The sequence below is a fragment of the Marmota flaviventris genome, chromosome 17, assembly GCF_047511675.1.
Source record: "Marmota flaviventris isolate mMarFla1 chromosome 17, mMarFla1.hap1, whole genome shotgun sequence".
NCBI classification, from domain to species: Eukaryota; Metazoa; Chordata; class Mammalia; order Rodentia; family Sciuridae; genus Marmota; species Marmota flaviventris.
The window spans coordinates 56596244-56615475 of NC_092514.1; the positions used below are offsets into that span (position 1 = coordinate 56596244).

Here is a 19232-nt window from a genome sequence, read left to right on the forward strand (position 1 = left end):
TGCAATACTTAAAATGTTTCTTCTACCCCATTTAATCTTTTTTAACTCTTTTTTTTCATATTTATTTTTTGAGGTATAGATGGACACAACACAATGCCTTTATTTTTATGTGGTGCTGAGAATCAAACCCGGGTCCCGCCCATGCTAGGCGAGCACTCTATTGCTGAGCCACAATCCCAGACCTTTTTTTAAACTCTTTTTTCAGTTGTAGATGGACACTTTATTTATTTGTTTGTTTTTGTTTGTTTGTTTGTTTATATGTAGTGCTGAGGATCAAACCCAGTGCCTCACACATGCTATGCAAGTGCTCTATCACTGAGTCACAGTTCCAACCCCTCTTTCTATCCCATTTAATTTTAACAGTCACTCTATGAATTCAGTATCAATGAATGTCAGGTGTATCCAAGATAAAATCTCTGGCAGGTTATGATATTTGTGCATCTCTTTTATGACTTTAGGTTTGTCTTGGCACCAGATATAAGGTAGTTCAACATCAAGCCTTTGCCCCAAACAGTTCACAATGCCAAAAACTGGCAAATTACTACTTTGGTTTCAATGGATGGTCAAAAAGGATCATTAAGGTAAACTCTATAGACTTTCTTTGAGTACACTCTTCTTTCAACATTATAATCCTAGACTCTAAAAGAAGGATTGAACTGTATTGTAGAGGGAGATGTGAGAGGCTACCTACCACTGAAGGTGAGTGGATATATTTGAATCGGCGGCCCCAGCAACATCTAGCTGATTGGCTCCTCGGCCCCAGCAACATCTAGCTGATTGGCTCCTCTGCGGTGATGCTCATTGGACTGTTTCCCTGCCCTTTCAGACCACGGAGCTGCTCATTGGGGGACTTTTTTGGCTCCGCCCACGTGACCCAGCCAATCGGCCTCAAGAGCAGGAGGATTGTGGGAGGTGGGGAGAAGCTTGGGTGGGAGAGAGAGGCTTGTGGAAAGCCGGTGGTGGCAGTTGAGGCTCTGAGGGTTTTTCCTGAGAGGCTGTTTTGTTTGGCGTGTGTGGTTCTAAAAATAAAGTTAGTTTCTTTTGACAAGTGGCTCCTGATTGTGCCCAGCCAGACTGCGGCAGGCCCACAACCTAGAATTAATAATAATTTCCAGGCATGGTGGTACACACCTGTAATCCCAGCAGCTCAGGAAGCTGAGGCAGAAGGATTGCAAGTTCAAAGTTAGTCTCAGACACTAAGCAATTCGGCAAGACCCTGTCTCAAAATAAAAAATCAAATGGATTGGGGATGTAGCTTAGTAGCTAAGTGCCCCGGTTCAATCCCTAGTACCAGATAAATAAATAATAATGATAATCACCTTAATCATCTGAATGGTGTTGTCTGTAGTTTTCTCCAGTGTCTGTGTATTGTGTAATAAAAAATGCTTTCCTATATCTAGTAATTTAGATCCAAATCTTACCTGATTTTTGAAGCTGTGGGATATCTCAGTCTGTGATTATTGGAGTTTAGTTTTATTTCTGTATGTTAAAATGGGAGGGAGCGGGGCTTAGCGTGTACCTCAGTGGTAGAGCACTTGCCTAGCAAGTGGAAAAAAAGAAAAGTAAAAAATCCTAGAAAGGCATTTTAATTCAAATCCTAATAGCTTCAGGAGCTTTCTGACCTACATCCCCAGTCCTATTTTGTATTTTATTTAGAGACAGGGTCTTACTGAATTGCTTAGCACCTTGCTTTTGCTGAGGCTGGCTTTGAATTTACAATCCTCCTGCCTCAGCCTCCTGAGCCACTGGGATTATAAGCATGTGCCACCATGCTTGGCTCCTAAAGCACTTTTTAATCCTACAATGTCAGAGCTGGATAGTAAAAGAAAAGTGGCACAGGACTAATCTCACGCACACCTGGGATAAGAAGCAAGTTTATTGTCAGGAGCCTAGAGAGAGGGACAGCAGCAGCAAGCAAGGGAGAGCAGCAAGCACCCTTTGAATCTCACCTTTTATAGGCTAGAATCATGGCTGCACATTAGGGGAGGGTTTAGTTTTGACTGACATACTAAGCATCCCCTTATCTTATGGAAGGCAAATTTATTTCTTGGGAACAGAGACAGGCAGTTTTCCTATCAGAGGGGTGACAGGAAAACCAGCATGTCCCTTTATCTTCTCAAGGAGAGAACAGGGAAACCAGTATGTCCCCATCTCAAGGGCCAGTAAGTTGTCTCCTATCTCTCAATGAGAGATCAGGGAGAGACCAGCATGTCTCCAGGCTGGTAGGTTTTATCTTGGGTGAAGTTTCTATTTCTTGGGAATAAGAACAGTATTCATAAAGTGGAGATAGGGAAAGGGAAGATATCTTGGCTGCAGTTATGCTACCAGATAAGACTCTATATAAAACAGGTCTCCTTTGGTTTCTAAATAACACTTCTCAGATCTGTGCTGGTCTATGATGTTTTCACCTATCCTCAGTAAAATCAGAAAAGGAAAACATGTCATTCTGAAATTTTGTAATAAAGTATATTTCATTTTCCTACATGTATGACCTCCCTACAATTTTGATGTTAAAAATATTTAAGGAAGAGATGCTGAAATAGAGAAGATAGTTATTTTAATACTTAAGCATTAACATTAAAAGTTGAAAACCTTTATTTTAGGGTTTTTTTTAAACATTTTCCTGGTCTGGAAACCATTGAATAATCAACTCTTTTGTCTTATATCTGATGCAGTTAGGGATCAGAGGTAGAGGCTTTAGGACCCCATATAACACTCCAGTTTGGTCCGACACTACTGATGGTGCCTATGTGCAGGACATTCTTCTGTGTCTTTGCCTTGTCCCTAAATAGGCTCTACTCCATGTCAGCCCCCTCCAAGCAAATTGGATCCTATCCAGAAAAACTTTTTTCTTTAATCATCTAGATTCTAACTCATTCTACCAAAGCAACCAAAAATCATTGGTAGCTGGCACTATTTCTGTGTTCCACCACTACTTTTTCCACCTCAAATACCACAGCCTTAGCCCACCCATTACCTACCTCTAAGCTTCCTCTTTTACTTCAAAAATAGTTGTCTTGGGGGAATTACACAAATCTTGGTACTCTTTTAAACCAATAATTGTAGATTTTATTACCCACTTCATTGTCCATTGTAAGTTTGTGGATATTTCTGCTTCTCTGCCTCAATTATGAACACCCGAAGGACAATAGTTATGTCTTCCTTCTTCCAGAATCTGGTACACTCCTACTGTAGTAAGAACCCAAATGTGTGTGTGTGAATATAAATAAACTAACATATTTCTTGCCCAGGGAAAACCTTAGTACATTTTAAAAACCCTAGAAGTCATCCTTTTGGTTTGCAAATCAAAGTCAGGAGCAAGGATACTGGGCCTGGGTGGATGCACGGAGGAAGTCTAAGAAAATCATTTATCCCTGGGTTTCTTCATTTTATTTGTGAGTGGGAAGGGAAGAAAATAAAGTGGAGAAAAGAGGAAGAAGTGAAGAATCCCAGAATAAGGACAGGAATTTTGGAATGACTCCACAGAGTGCCTGCACCCTGTCTCATCTCAGGTGGCATCCTGTCATCCAGTGGGAGAGAGGCCGGCCTGCACAGTGCAACCTCCATTCTAACCTGTGGAGAAAAAAAATACATAGGTCCTGCTTCCCACTTAGCAGCAGCTTCTCCATTCACCTGTCCCAGTTCCTGGTGAGTCTCCCTGCAGAGCAACAGCAAGAATTCCCTTCATTACTTGCTCTCTAGCTTGTTTTCCAGGCTTCTTTAATTCTTCCTTTGAATTTCCCTCCTCTCTTGTCCTTTCCCTCTTTCCTCATTCAGAATGCTTCTATATTTTCAAATCCTAATCTCCCTCCAAAAATGGACAGTACTGTTTTACAAGACTAAGGATTACTTGAAAAGGAAGGAAAAAAGAAAAGAAAATCCCACGTGCAACCTTTGACTCTTTCAGAAAGGATCAGCCTGGATACTCATCAATGTCTCATTTTTTAAGGTGTTTGTCTGTAAGGAACTCAGAAACCTTGCAGGGGCAACCATTTGCATGCCCAGTGTGAAGCACAGAAAAGGTTAGTGAACGTCTACCATTGAGGAGCTGGAAGCTTTGAGGATGTCTACCCAACTGAGCAGCTCCTACCTATTGGCAGCTATGTTTGTATTGCTTAAATCTTCCTATGCCTATAGCTGATTGGACCAAGGAAGAACATCCATGGTCCAAACTGAACCAATCAGATTCTCTGTCGTAGAACTTGGACTAGGACTGAGTCTAGCCACTCCTTCTAATTGCTTATGACTTCAGCTCATAAACTTGGAACTTTGATAGGCTTGTGGATGGGGGCAGAGGAAGCAGGTCTACATAGAGATTAGTGAAGTGAACGCACCAACAGACACAGAAACCTGCCATGGAAAGCTTCTGGCAGTTTCCAGTCCTAATTGCATTCTCTTTCTGAGGTCTAGCTTGCACCCTTTCAGTAGGCTCAGTGAGACACCTTCTCCTGTCAGAATAAATTTCCCTCAGCTAGCTCAAGTTGTTTTCTGTTACTGCAATCAAAATAGTTTTGTTTAGTATAATATCAGAGAATGGACCAAACCCAAGTCTTCTCAGATTTCCAAGCCAGATCACTATCCCACATTTTTCTAGACTTCTACAAGAAAGTGCCCCCAGGAGCCTCTCCCATGGCCTCTTTCTCTGCCACTCCTCCTCCTTGGGGTCCTGCCCATTATTCTCTCCTCACCAGTTCCTCATCCCCCTTTGTCCAGATATAATCTTTTTTGCACAGTTGATGCTCGAGATAAGGTCCGGTTCCAGCAGATCTATCGGGGGAAAGAGAACATTTGTTAAGAGTACAGAGGACAATCATAAAGACGGAGGCAGATTCTGGCCTTCCTTGCACAGGATCTGCCACCTGGGCTTGAACTCATCCACATTAGAACTCCCTCCCAGGGTTCTTTTAGACGCTCTTATAATGACTACTAGAGATTGGGCGTAGCTGGTGCTGTGGGCAGGAGAAGCAGGAGGGACACTATTTGGGCCTGTCCACTACCATTCTTCCTAGTCAGGGTAGACGGTGGTTCCCCCAAAGTTTTCAGGGTTTCCAGGGAAAAGAAATACCAAAAGAGGCAGCCCAGAATCAAGGTAAAATCCTGCCTAATGAGGGAAACTCTTATTTCTTAGAACCTAATATTTCTTTAGGTGAAGATTCCAGAAATATTAGAGTAACGAGGAGGTAAGGGGCAGAGTCCTGGGCCTTGTCACGTCTCCTGGATCACCTCTGAGGTGAGGAGTTTACACTTGGCCTTTGGTCAGACTGGTATCCCTGCATACTACTGAAGGGTTAGACTTGAGCCTTCAAGCCACAAGTTGCATTCAATGCCATTCTTCTTTCAGAGATGATGTCTCACTATGTCACCCCAGGCTGGCCTCAAACTCCTGAGCTCAAGCCATCCTCCTGCCTCAGCTTCACAAGTCAATGGGATAATAAGCATCCCATCACCTCAGGTTCAGTTCTTCCTTTGGTCCTCAGCTTCCTCATTTGTAAAGTGGGAATCACAAACAGTTTTGAATGGAAAACTGGCATGGAAATTTGGATAGAATGAGGTAAGCATGTAAAGTACAACCAACTTTGGCGCTTCAGGATCTGTAGAATCCTTTGACTGGATGGGTAACAGGGCCAGTAAACCAAGCCTCTGCTCAGTAAAGGGATTCCCTGACTCTTAGAACTCTCTAAGGACGTGCCCAGGCTGTGGGTAGGAAGAGAAGTCCTGTGAGTACAGCCTGGTCTCCTCTCTCGTCCCTCCCACCCTGGGACCCAGGCCAAACCTTCACAGTCCACGTGGCAATAGTTTTCTGAGTGACTCTGATAATTGTTGCACCAGTAGTGGCTGCTGATCTGGAAGATGCCATAGTCAGTGCTGCCATCTGCATTTTCATTTATCTTTGAGACGTTGAACTTGCTTTCCACAAAAGCCAGGCAAATCCCTTAGGATGGGGAGAAGAGAATCAGGATTTAGGGAGGACCTAGCTGAGTGGGAGAGAGATGGCATAGAAAGGAGGACAAGGATTCAGAGGAAAGGAACAAGATCTGGGAGGCTAGATGGAACTGGAGGGCTGGAAATGATCATGGGCATCTCATCTTATTCTTTGGTCCCTCCAGCCACCAATCAATATAACCAGCCATTCATTACCCTACCATCCACCCATGCTTTCTGATTTCTTGAGTATCTACTGTGTGTCAGGAAATATGCAAAGCCTAACAAGGGAAATTAACTGGGTCACCTATAGATGTTGCTTTCAAGGAAATTTTAGTATAAGAATGATAATATGTACCTTAAAAACCACAAAGCAATGTAAAAAAGAGAAAGTGTTGCAAGACAGTTGCACAAATTCCAGACCAAAAGGGAGATGTCCCTGCCACACAGAGACATGAAACCTTTGCACCAGCCATTTCCTGTGTCTGGAATTTTCTTCCTCTGGCATTTGGTTGATCAGATTTTCCATTTCATTAAGCACTGCTCAATGTCACTTCCTCAGAGAGTCTTTCCTTAAGTTCTCCATCCAGAACAGTCAGTGTCACCTGTCACACACCCTACTACTTTATTCTTCTTCATGCATTTATCGCTACCAGATGTAATACTGTGTGGTGTGTGTGTGTGTGTGTGTGTGTGTGTGCGTGTGTGTAGGGAAGCGGATTTGTTTGTATCCCTAGACTCTGAAACAGTTCTTGATATATAATAAGTGTTCAATTAATAATTTTTGCAGGAATGTGAAATGCTGGGAAAAGCTTCCTGGCTTTGAAAAGAAGAACGGGAGAGAAAGAAAGATGGCTAAAAAGCATGGCACTTACAGTCATTCAAGGAGTAACCCTCATATCCATCCAATTCATTCTTGTACAGCACCCTGGCCAACTCACAGCGATGCATGCGAGTGGCCTGATTTATGACAAGGAGGCAGCAGGCCACAGTGATGTGCAGCACCCTGGTCATCCTCAGAGGGGAAAGGGTGTCCAGTAGGGCCTACAGGTCTTGTCTCACAGACTTCTTGCCGGTTTTCACTTTAGAACCTGGAGAATCTGGAGAGAATAAATTTCCTTGCTCACTCTCTATTCCCAGTCTCTTTCCTTTCATCTATTGTTTTATAAATATATTTTAATTTAAAGATTTACAAAAAGAGACTCTAATAATCCTCCATGTACCCTTTTCTCAGCTTTGATAGTTAAAAACCAAGGCCAATCTGATTTCCTTTGTAGGTTGTTCTGTACTAGACACTCAGGTACCAACCACATTTGGGTCCTGCGGCTAGGAGGGAGATTGATGAAAACTATGCTTCACTGGCATTTGTGCATGTCTATTTGAGCATGTCCTTTCAGAATAAGAGTTAGGTAGGACACTGGGGCTGGGGTAGTGGCTCAGTGATAGAGCGCTTGCCTTGCATGTGTGAGGCACTGGGTTCAATTCTCAGCAGCACATTAAAAAATAAAGATATTAGGTCCATAAAAAGAAAAGAGTTAGGACACTGGATGGTGAGTTCCTCCCCCACCCCTCACCCTTAGACACATACTCTGCCTTATGTGGGGTGGGCTGGTTGAAGGTTCGACCCTTTTGTTTCCACTCCAATGTGGTAACTTAAAGCAAGTCAGAGTGACATGGTTGTTCAAATAACCAGGCTCACACTGGAGAAAGGGCTTTGGATTCACACCACCTGCTTTCAAAGGCTGGGTTGCTGCGTGACTTTGGCAATACACTTAATTTCACTTATAAAATGAAGATATGTTAATACTTACTTAATAGGGAAGACATGATGATTAAATAAAATAATAAATGCCCAGGTCTTGGTTTCACATTTCCCACAAAATGAGCCCAGGATTCCTAGGAGTATGGCAATTCCTAAGCTAGAGCAGGAAAGGGTATGAGATAATTCTGAAATGTCTTGAACTGAACAAGTAAGGAAGTGCTCAAAATATGGATTGAGGCATGTCAGATAGACTTAAGGGCTAGCTCAAAGGGCCATCGGTTGGCCAAACCTTGAACAGTGTTTTTATATCAGCTTCATTGAGCTATAAGGCACAATGGATAATTAATTTATTGAAAGTATACAATTCAATAGATAATTTATCAAAAGTATACAATTCAATTCCAGACATATGAAACTATTATCACAATCAATTTCAGGACATCTTTATCAACCCCAAATGAAGCCCTGTACCCATTAACATTTTGTAGCCATCATAGATTGGTTTGAGCAAGAATTATCAGCAGGTGCTGAGTTTGAGAGGCAGGAAGCTTGATGACAAACTGGATTAGCCCGAGCCTGGAGACAATTCTTTTACTTCTCTCACAGCCCTCACCCCAGAGTTGCCGATTTAGTCAATAAAATTACACGATGTCCAGTTAAATTAGAATTTCAGGCAAATAACAAATCGTCGCTTAGTTTAAGAATGTCCCTCGCAACCCTCCCCACCCTAACTCAGAGGCTTCCCTCAGAGACCCCCCTCTTTGAGCCTGGGAAGAAGGGAGCTCCAGGTCTACCCACGAAGTCCCCTCTGGGTTCTCTCAGAGAAGACAGTGGCCCTAGAACGCGGGTTCCCACCCACCCCTTCTGAAGCTTACCTCTTTCCCGCCCCTCTCTGACCTCAGGTCCCAGTCTCTGCCCAGGGCTTTCTGTGAAATCTAGAGAACAAGGCGGTTTGGAGCAGGAACCTCTTCCTCACCAAGCACACTCAAGCCCCACCTGGCTAATGCCCCTCCTTGTTCTAAAGAAGTCAGGAGCGCTGGCAACTCCAGCCTTCTGGAACTCAGGTTCTGTGACATAATTCCCCTGGAAATACGCTGGTTCGAGACACGCAAACTGACCAAGCTTCAGGTGGAAATGGCAGATGGGCCTGGGAGAAGAGGTGACAAGTGTGTGGGAGCCTGCTGGGCCACACAGGGCTCCATCCTTCTGCCTCCCATCCTTTCTGGGAATAGGACCACACCAGGGGAAACCCCTTTCCCCACAGGTGTTTTTGGTGGGAGCTGCCAGTCATAGGATCCTGCCTCCTTGGGGTGAAAAAAATGGTCTGTGAATCCACATATTTTGAATTGAAACTACATGCAGCTCAGTTTCTCAAAGGAAGCCTTAGGGCGCAGGGATAGAGGCTGGTAGTTTTAATTCCTGTGGATACGGCCTACATCAGAGGCTAAGCCTCCATGAAGAGACAGTAGCATCTGGGCCAGACTTGGAGTCCATCCTTTCTAGAATTCAAACACACCCTTCCTTTTCTGCAGCTCTGAGATTCAATAAATATCTCTAATATTCAATAAATATCTCTTTTTTTCATAAACAAGTTTGAATTGGGTTTCTGTCACATGCCACCAAAGGAGAACTGCCTATTATAGCCGATTATCAGGTTAACCATCTATGAGATGGTGAACTAACAATATATCACCTCTCCATGAAGGTCACAACATCTCTCAGTGTCATTAGTTACCAAGGAAGTCTGAGAATTTTCCTCCAACTGTAGCAAAAAAAAAAAGAAAGAAAGAAAAGCTGAGAGTTTTGTCACTAATCGCCACTCAACCTCAGAGACAGAATGTTAGGATTTACGTAGAGTAATGTGGGCTTCTTAGTGGCCATCTTCATAGTGCCCCCCATAGGGGGGAAGGGCAAAGGCAGCCAGGGCAAGATGGTGAGTGAGGAAGTCAGGGTCAGGGCCAAAACAAAAGAGCATGGAGAGGATCTTCTAATGAGGTCAACTTCCCGCATGCCTGTGATCCCAGCAACTCGGGAGGCTCAGGTAGGAGGATGGCGATTTCAAAGCCAAAAAGATCACTTCTGTTGTGCAGCCTGGGGCAAAAGGCAAAAGGACCTCAGCAGATTAGTAAGGCACTTAGCAACTCGGGGAGACACTGTCTTTAAATAAAATATAAAAAAGGGCTGGGGATGTGGCTCAGTGGTTAAGCATCCTGGTTCAATCCCCAGTACCAAAAATAAATAAATAACACAAAAACTTCCTGGTCGACTAACTGCTTGTGGACACAAGCTGGGGACCCAAGCAGACAGATATTTCTGTACTTGTGTCCCTAAGTGGGGGGATCTAACAAAAACAAAAAAACAAACGAAAATAGATGCATGGACAGAGACGGCACCAATCAGTAATAGTGAGGATAGTATGAACATGGAAGGGATATGGAAAGGAGAAAATTCCAGAGACCATAAAAAGAATAGGCCAAAACTTCCCCACCAGACTCCTAGTTCCAGGGCCCCTTCTCTGGAGAAGTCCCTTATGGTCACTTTTGCAATAAACCTGCTGCTTGCTTGCTATCTCTGTGTCCTGATCTTCAGTTCTTTGCTGACTGGAGATAATGAACTCAGCACCCCTAGACTGTAACACTCACTTCCCTTCTCAGCAGGGCAGCAGCCCCTGCATCCTGGGGTAGGAAGTCAGGGGAAGCAAGGTGGAGGCAGAACCCTGGGGAAGATGGGTATCATTTTATGAGGTACTGTTTATGGTCAGAATTCTGCAGGTGCCTCAGATGACCCAGATAAATTTATCCTTGTAAAATTAGATCCCCTATCAAGAGGGACAACTCATAGGGCCTAGGCTACCTGCTGTCAGGCCTCTCTGCAGCTTAAAATCTTGGGGGTGATGATGTCAGCACTTGAAGAGGGACCAGAGGACCCCACCCCACCCCAAGGCCCAGCATTTGTGACATACATGAGCCCTGGGTGGAGTCCTATACCTTCAGAGAAGTGGAAAATCCAAGCTGGGACACAAAGATCAATTCTGGATGTGCAGCCTGGGGTAAAAGGACAAATGCAGACTCCAGGCCATCTGTCTAAATATTTACAAGTTATACATCAAACTAAGGGACCAATAAATAAAATATATTCGGTGTTCATACCCTGATGGATTCTGAAGAGATCTTTAAAAGGATACAAATTGTAATTGTGTATCAAGCTGTGTTTGCAAATGACATAGTTAGCAAAATGTCAGATGACTGGATTTAGGTTTTTTTAATAACTTCATTTTATTTATTTTTATGCAGTGCTGAGGATCGAACCTAGTGCCTCACATGTGCTAGGAAAGTGCTCTGCCACTGAGCTATACCCCCCAGCATGGATTTAGTTTTTATTGCACATGTCTGAGTGCTCTTTTATGAGCTGACTGTGTTGGGATAAGCAATAAAATGAAGATATACGTAATTCACCAATATTAAAACTATTCCATAAGCTGGGCACAGTGGGCCTGCCTGTAATCCCAGCAACTTGGAAGGCTGAGGCAGGAGGATCACGAGTTCGAAACCAGCCTCAGCAACTTAGTGAGACCCTATCTCAAAAAATGAAAAAAAGCTGGTGATGTAGCTCAGTGGGAAAGCACCTCTGGGTTCAATCCTCAGTACCAAAAAGGGAAAGGGAAAAAGAAGAATAATGTGTACTTTATTTAATGTTGCAAAGTTTTCCTCAGCTTACGTTTACAACTGAGGCAAAACTATACTAATTTTTTTAGTACCTCCAGAATCATGAATAGGAGCACAAAAACATGCAGAAATGATAATCTCAGCACTATTAGAAAATGATACTTCATTCATGTCTCAGGTACTTGTTCTTGTCAGAAAAAGCTAACACAATCTATATGATTCCATTTGAACAAAACTAGAATGTGTAAACTGATCTATAATGACAGGGAGCAGAGCTGTAGGTACTTGGGAATTGGGGAAGTAGGAAGGGAAAGGAGGGGGTCATCAAGGAGCAAAAGGAAACTTGGGAAGAAATGGATATGTTCACTATCTTGATTTTGATAATAATTCCAGGCATGTCTATATGTCCAAAGTTATCAAATTGTACTCTGTAAGTTATACAGTTTACTGTATATCAACACCTCAGAAAAAGTACTTAAAATATTTAAAAATTAGTATTGTTACACAAAATGAATCTTGTGAAAAGGAAGTTAAGGGTTGGGCAGGGTTGAGAACCCAGCATCAGGTAGATTGAGAAGTGGGAACAAGCTCCTCCCCCTGCCCTATCTGCTGTGCAATTCACTGAGAGACTACTAGAGGGCAGAAGTGGTCCTTGTACAGGAAGCGGGGGCTGCAGGGCTCCCTAACTTCGGAGGTGGATGTTAAATACCCCCTTTACTCTTAGTAGAGCTGGAATTTGAACCATCGTCTCTTTGGTCCTGATTCCACTATATTGATCCCTCAGCACCAGGAGACCTCCCTGTGCTCCAGTGGGGTAGCCGTCATAGCCCAGGGTCTGTTACCCACTGGGCCGGCAGGGAGCAGTTGGAGATGGCACCAGGGGGTTGTGATTCTCCAGGTGCCTTTGGCAAGACTCCTCAGTTGACCTGAAACCCACGATTGTGAAGCAGGGCAATTTCCAGGGTCAGATGCTGCAACCTAAAATTCATTTTTAGAAGGGAAGGAGAAAGGAGAGAAAATTTAGTGGGGGCAGGGGATATGATGGCAGATCCGCAATGGAAGCCTTCCAATGAAAGCACTTGCTAACACTGAACACAAGTGCTGGACACAGGGAGTCATTTTACCTTCACAGTGCTCTTGTCAAATAAGCTGCATGAAGGTTAAGTAACTCACTCAAACAGAGCTAGTAGGAGGCTTCAGGAGAATTTGAATCCAGGTTTAACACTGATTTGTCAGCTTAGCTACTACAATATAGTACACACTTAAATGGAATGGTCCTTCTCAGTTCTTTGGTTCATGTGTTAAACTGGTTGGTGTTGGTCTCAGATGGTGGATGTTCTAGTTTAGCCTTCTGAAGATAAAGTCTATAATGCTTCAAGAGAAGGTTAAGAGCCTGTGATGGTCCAGGAAGGAGGTTCCCCTTTCCACCCCCTTGCCCCTGTTTGTGTTGAACATTTACAATGTGTGAGGTTCCGTGCTAAGGTTGATACTTTAACAGTGATAATAAGGGCAGGTGGGCCAAGGCCAGCAACAAGGAGTTAAGGGACAGGTAACATGCAGCTATGTAGTGATATTGTTCAATTGTGCTCACAGGAATTTGTGAAAAGCAGCTTAACCTAATAAGACCAGACCAGGCTAGGATGCAGGCCCAGGGAATGCACCGGAAGCCCTTGGGTATCAGAACAAATTTGAGCATCCTGGTGAGCTGGTAACTGGCCCATAGTCCATGGGTGGGTGAGTCCTCCAGCCAATTCTCTCCCTTCCTTCCTCAACTTTGGAATAGTTCCCCTGAGATCATGCAGTTTGATGCTCCAGGCCAAGTGCCCCAGGAAAGTGTCCCTCCTAGTTTGGATTCTGCCAAAGCCAAGGGCCCTGGGCTGGTGCCTACCATGCCCTCTCTGGGCCATTTTATTCCCAGGAGACACTGATTGGGTTGTTACAGCCACCAAATTAAAGCTCCTGGGCTCAAGTGGGAAGACAAAGTAAAAAGGAGGCCAGTGAAAAGACATCCTCACAGACCCTTTCTTCCTTTCATAGATGGGAAGACCAAGGCCTGGGCAGGGAAGGGAGTTGGCAAAGGCCCCCACTGTGGGCAACTTTATCACATATTCAGTGTTTTTTTTTTTTTTGCCAAAGAACATTTTTTTTTTACAGATTGATTAAATGAAGATCCAAATAAGAAGCACACATTATGATTGGTTGATGTACCTTAAAACTCTTTTAATCCACAAATTTCTCTTTCATCTTTCTCTTTTTCCTTACAATGTGTTATTTATTTAGTTATTTTGGGGTACTGGGGATTCAATTCAGGAGCACTCAATCACTGAGCCACATCCCCAGCCCTATTTTGCATTTTATTTAAAGACAGGGTCTCACTAAGCTGCTAAGTACCTTGCCATTGCTGAGAATCCTCCTGCCTTAGCCTCTGGAGATGCTGGGATTACAGGTAAGCGCCACCTACAATGTATTATTGAAGTAGCCACTTCACGTATCCTGTTGATTATCTGCCATCTGGATTTTGAGGATTGCAAACATGTGGCTTCACATATTTCTCTCTTTTGCATTTCTTGGCAATTGTTAGTTGCATCTAGAGGCCTGATCAGATGAAGATTTTAATTTTGGCAACACTCGTTCAGGGTAGGTTTGTTCTCCAGAAGGCACGTGGCTAGTGGCTTCCTTTGGTGACATCACAAAAGGATCATGGGCACATCCTTAAAGGAAACTCCCCCCAATTCCCCGTGAACAGCTCCCATATTTGGTGACTGTGCCTGACACTCTTGTCCTATAGCTTGTGCTGGAAGTTCTGCACCAGGCCTGCCATTCATCCCGCTCTTATTTCCCCTGTGTCCCCAATGACTACAATAGACACTTGATGAATACATGTTGGAAAGAGTAATTAATGATGACGTCAATGTTTCTGGACGTCAGGAACAGGCTGCTCCCACACCACGAGCTAGGGAAGACACCACAGGCATGAACCCTGCCCTGGATGTCCAAAGATCAGCCAACCTGCCAGAGCCAGGACAGGAGCCAAGGGTATACGGAAGGGCAGGGACTCCAGGAACCAGAGCCAGGCCTGCGCTCCACCCTGGCAAGGGGCAAGCCCGATAACACAAAGTCCTGCAAGGTGACAGGCAGCGGGGTGAAGGACACCAGAAGGTGGCAAGGTCTACACTGAGCTGGGGCAGGCTCAGACCCTAGTGTCGGAATGGAGGAAGCCAGGCCCCTCAGCCTCACACTGGGCAGCTGACCACTGCAGGACTCAGGTCCAAGGATCAAGTCAGAAGCCCTGTGTGTCAGTTAGAATTGAGCTGGGTTGAAAGGAATGGAAAATCCCAGTTATCACTGACTTAAACAGGCTAATGCTCATTTTTTTCTTCATCCCAAGAGTCAATCTCAAGCCAACAGGCTACCAAAGGAAACAACAGAGAGAACATTAGCCACCCTATCTTGTTGCACTGACATGCACAGACATGATTCTACCCCATGGTATAATGTGGCTGCTGGAACTCAGCCTTGCTGTGACATATTCCAGGTCGAAGGAAGGAGTTGCAGAAGGAGAAAAACACTCTTCTTGCTCTAGGGCAATTTCCAGAATTATACAAACTACTCTACTTACATTTTATTGGCTGGAACTGAGTCACATGGCCACACTTGACTGCAAGTTGGGAGGATGGGAAATGTTTTCATTTCACACAACCATGAACCTACCCCCAAATCAAGAGTCTGACACTGAAGCACAAGAAAACATACCTCCAGGGACTCCAAGTATGATTAAAGGCAGAGGTCAACAGGGGAAGCTGCCGCTCTCTCCATCCCTGCTGTCCTAGGTCCTGGGGCTTGGACTTGGGCAGGATGAGGCCATGGGACTCCCAACAAATGCAGCAAGGGAGGAACTGCCGCCTAGCCAGGGGCACAGCTGTTCACAGAACCCACTCCTGCAGCCCCAGCGCGCATTCTGTAGCTAACTAAGCACAGCATCAGCTCAGGAAGAAGTGTCAGCAGGGTTGGTCTGCTTCACTGTCAAGGACAGGCACAGACTCAGAGGCCAATAGCTACTGGACACTGTGTAAATCATCCCTAGGATGATGAGTCAGGGACAAGACCATCTTTTCCCAGGAGGCAGTGAAGTGGCTGGTGACAGCTGCCTTTTTTCCTTTGCTATAAAATAATTTAAGATGAGCACAGTGGCACCCACCTGGAATCTCAGCTACTTGGCAGTCTGAAACAGGAGGATCACTTGAGGCCGGACCAGCTGGAGCAATACCGTGAGACCCCATCTCAAAATTACAAAAATATAAATAATAGGATAGCACTGCAAGGGACGCATGCCTGTAACCCCAGTGGCTTCAGAGGCTAAGACAGGAGGATCACAAGTTGGAGGCCAGCTTCAGCAACTTAGAGAGGCCCTAAGTAACTTAGAGCCTGTCTCAAAACATAAAATAGGGCTGGAGATGTGGCTCAGTGGTTAAGCATCACTACATTCAACTCCCAGTACCCCCCAAAAAAAAAAAAATTTAAAAAAAACCAAAGAATAGAATATACAGATAAGCAAAAAGAAATAAATTCCAAATTTCTCATAGTCTCAGCTGACAAAACTAACCACTGTCATTGCTTCTGCATTTATTGTTCGTATGTGTGAGTCTGTGTATGACATGCATGAGAAATTTACCACAAGAAGTGATATAGTACACACTTAGATAATTGCTTTTCTTCATTTTATAGTAGTATATAGCAGACATCTTTCTATGTCATTGAATATTTATGTACCACAGTGACTCTACATTAGATCCTCCCAGGGAAACTTTAAAAATATTGTTCCCAGAGTCAAGTTTAATTAATCAAGGGTGGGACTGGGTTTTGGGATTTTAAAACTCCCCAGGTAGTTTCAGTGTGCAAGCTACTGTGCTACATCCTCAAAAGTTCATATAACATAAAATTAACTATTTTAAAGTGAATAAGTTAATGCCAACTAGTATATTCACAGTGTTGTACAACCACTACTTTCAGCTAGTTCCGAAACACCTCATCCCTCCAAAAAGAAATGTCCTATGAAGAGGTACGCTGCATATACCTCTCTCCCCAACCCCTGGCATCTACCAATCTGCAGTCTGTCTCTTTGAATATAATTTACCTATTCTAGATATTTTATATAAATAGCATCACACAATATGTGAGCTGTACTGTCTTGCTTCTCACATAACACAGTGTTCGATTTCACCTTTTCCAATTTAGTTCTCCCTGGCACTGCTCCCCAATCTGTCACATGTACTTGAAAGTGGCCAGGATCATTGTGTCCAGGACAGGTTCTATTGTTTGACCATTGTATCAGGCAGCTTTGTGTTACTATAATGAAATACGTGAGGCAGGTTAACTTATAAGTAAATAAATTTATTTAGCTCCTAGTGTTGGAGGTTTAAAATTCAAGATCAGGTGGACTGCCACCATCTCACGGAACTGTTAATACCTTCTGAGGGTAAGCCCTCACTAGCCCAAGGACCCCCACTAGGCCCCACCTCTTAAAGGTTCAAACACCTCCCAGCACCACCACACTGAGATCAAACCTTTAAAACGTGGACCTTTAGGGACACTCAGACCATATCCAAATCACAGTAACCATAAAGCAGTACTGACTTGACCTCTCACCCCTCCACAGTCTCAAATACTCCCCGCAGTGTCTGAACCCTGCTGGGACGCACCTGCTGGCCTGAGCCCTGCTGTCAGGGGCTGCATCTTGCTGCATCCCCCTGGCGTGACGGCTGGCAATGAGGCTGATGCACAAATGGGCAACCCAGAAGGATCTTTCTCTTCCTTTTTCATTCCTCCAAGCTTGTTCTTTCAACTTGGGAAGCCAGATGCTCTGGAGTTTAATTACACACTGCAGTTGGAAGCCCAGAATGTCAGAGCTGGAAAGGAAAGGATCGTGTTATAAATAAGCGCTACCAGCATTTATTGAGCACTTACTCTGTGCCAGGCGCTGCTCCAGGCCTGTTTCCAGACTTTACCTGATTTAACCTTTCCACCACGTCTAGGAGGCCGGTACCTGTTCTACAGGGAAGGAAACTGAGGCTTAAGGGAAACTATAGGGGATTTCCCAAATTGTGCTGAGTGGTGAATAGTGGCACAAAATATCAGTTGGTGTTAGGGAAAGAAAAAGTTCCATCATCAAAGCCCGAGTATCTCCTGTATCATCCTGTATCTCCCATAGGGACTTCATGAGACATACCCACATACTAAACACCCTGAGGGGTCCTGCAGTAAAGAAACCTATCTAGGCCAGTGTCTCCTCTATTGTGGGCCTCACAGAACTTCTGATCCAAGAAGCACAGCTTGGGGAGCGCAGAGAGTGGCCAACCTCCTCATTTGGGGTAATGAGACCCACGTAGAACTTTAGGGACAGACCAGGAGAGAACTCTGCCTCATGGTTTCCTGTGCATGGAGTTGGGGAAGGCAGACTATGGCCCATTTGGCCCATTGATCTGTTTGGGGAAATTATGTCTTACTGAAGATTTTCTGATCAAGTTCCCTTGGTTAACGGATGGTTGACCTGTCCAAGATCACACAGCCAACTAGGGGTAGAGTAAGAAATAGATCCCAGCTCACTGAAATCCAAATATCCTCTAAAACACACATCAGACAGGTGGCAGGAAGTTGGGGTATGAAGTCCCACTATACCTGTGATACTTGTCTCTGTTCCCCACTCTGTGGTACTTAACCTGCATTGTCCTCTTTCCACTCCTGAAGAGATCCCCTCACATGCATTTCTCCTGCCAATTTGGATACTCACTCCCCATACACAAAGCCTGGCCGAGCCTGCAGTGGCAATCTCACTGGGGGCAAAGGCTGAACAGGGCAACTTGTGTTTATTTTAATTCTGTAACCAGATGCAGTAAAATGTCATTAACTCCCCCTCTGCCAATGTGAAACGTGAGACCATTTGGACAGGAACTGGGCAGAAGGCAACCTTTGCCTGTTCCAGGAAGAGCTTGCCAAAAAACGAGCAGCGTAAACAGGAACAGAGGGGGGTTGTTGGAAACCACTTCACAAAATAAATTCTGTTCAAGGGCTCTGGGGCATCCCTGCCGCACACTGTCATAAGATGAATGTCCATTTACATTTTTCTAATGAGTGGAGGGAGTTACTGTGGAATACGCAAGTAAAATCATTCTTACCTCTTCATTAAAAGAGCTCATGAAAACAGCACTTTATTAACCTTGTTTAAAATATGAACAAAATTTTAAATATCTGTGAATGAGCCAGGTGCAGTGGCACACACCGGTAACCCCAACTATTCAGGGGCCGAGGCAGGAGGATCACAAGTTCAAGGTCAGCCTTGGTAACTTTGCAAGACTCTGTTTCAAATTTTTAAAAAGTAAGGTGGGTTGGGGATGTATGTAGTTCAGAGGTAGAGCATTTACCTAGCATATGTGAAGTCCTGAGTTCAATCTCCAATATCACACACACAAAGAGTATTTCTTTTTAAAGCTGTGGATGTAGACATTTTAGTTTCCATAGGTCCATCCAGCCATTGGTACTAATTAGGGAGGTTTTACCAACCTCTGGTTCTGGGACAGGGAGATGTCATGTTGACCCTGATGGCCCAGCCATGCCACAGGGCTAAAGGTTCATTTAGAAACAGCTGCAGAGACAGCAGGGCGAACAAGCCTCTGGGTGGCAGGCCCTCCCAGGGAGTCAGACTGCCCAGATGGCCCTTCCAGAGCCTGGGGAGGCTGACTGTCAAGAAGGTAAAGGGTAAAAATAGTCCCGTGTGGGCGGCAGCTGAGCCCAGAGGCACCTGCTTTCTTGTCTCTAGAGAAGGAGAGGCAACCCAGTTATCAGACGTTTCATTGGGTTCCTGTGACCCCCCACCCCTGGCCTCAGGG

General features: G+C 44.4%; 1 protein-coding gene across 2 annotated transcripts; it reads right to left on the reverse strand.

Moving 5' to 3' along the window:
* Positions 1-3503: 3503 nt before the first annotated feature.
* Positions 3504-18159, reverse strand: LOC114078700 (lysozyme-like protein 6). Of its 2 annotated transcripts, none has more exons than XM_071603232.1 (6): positions 18066-18159; positions 17049-17255; positions 6798-7022; positions 5774-5932; positions 4689-4767; positions 3504-3573 (listed from the first exon to the last, which is right to left on the reverse strand). In XM_071603232.1, the coding sequence occupies exons 3-6, from the start codon at positions 6934-6936 to the stop codon at positions 3504-3506; spliced, it is 447 nt and encodes a 148-aa protein (XP_071459333.1). In that variant the 5' UTR covers positions 6937-7022; positions 17049-17255; positions 18066-18159. The 2 variants fall into 2 exon arrangements, with proteins under 2 accessions (XP_071459333.1, XP_071459334.1); XM_071603233.1 differs by lacking the exon at positions 18066-18159 and adding an exon at positions 17705-17771.
* Positions 18160-19232: the final 1073 nt, after the last annotated feature.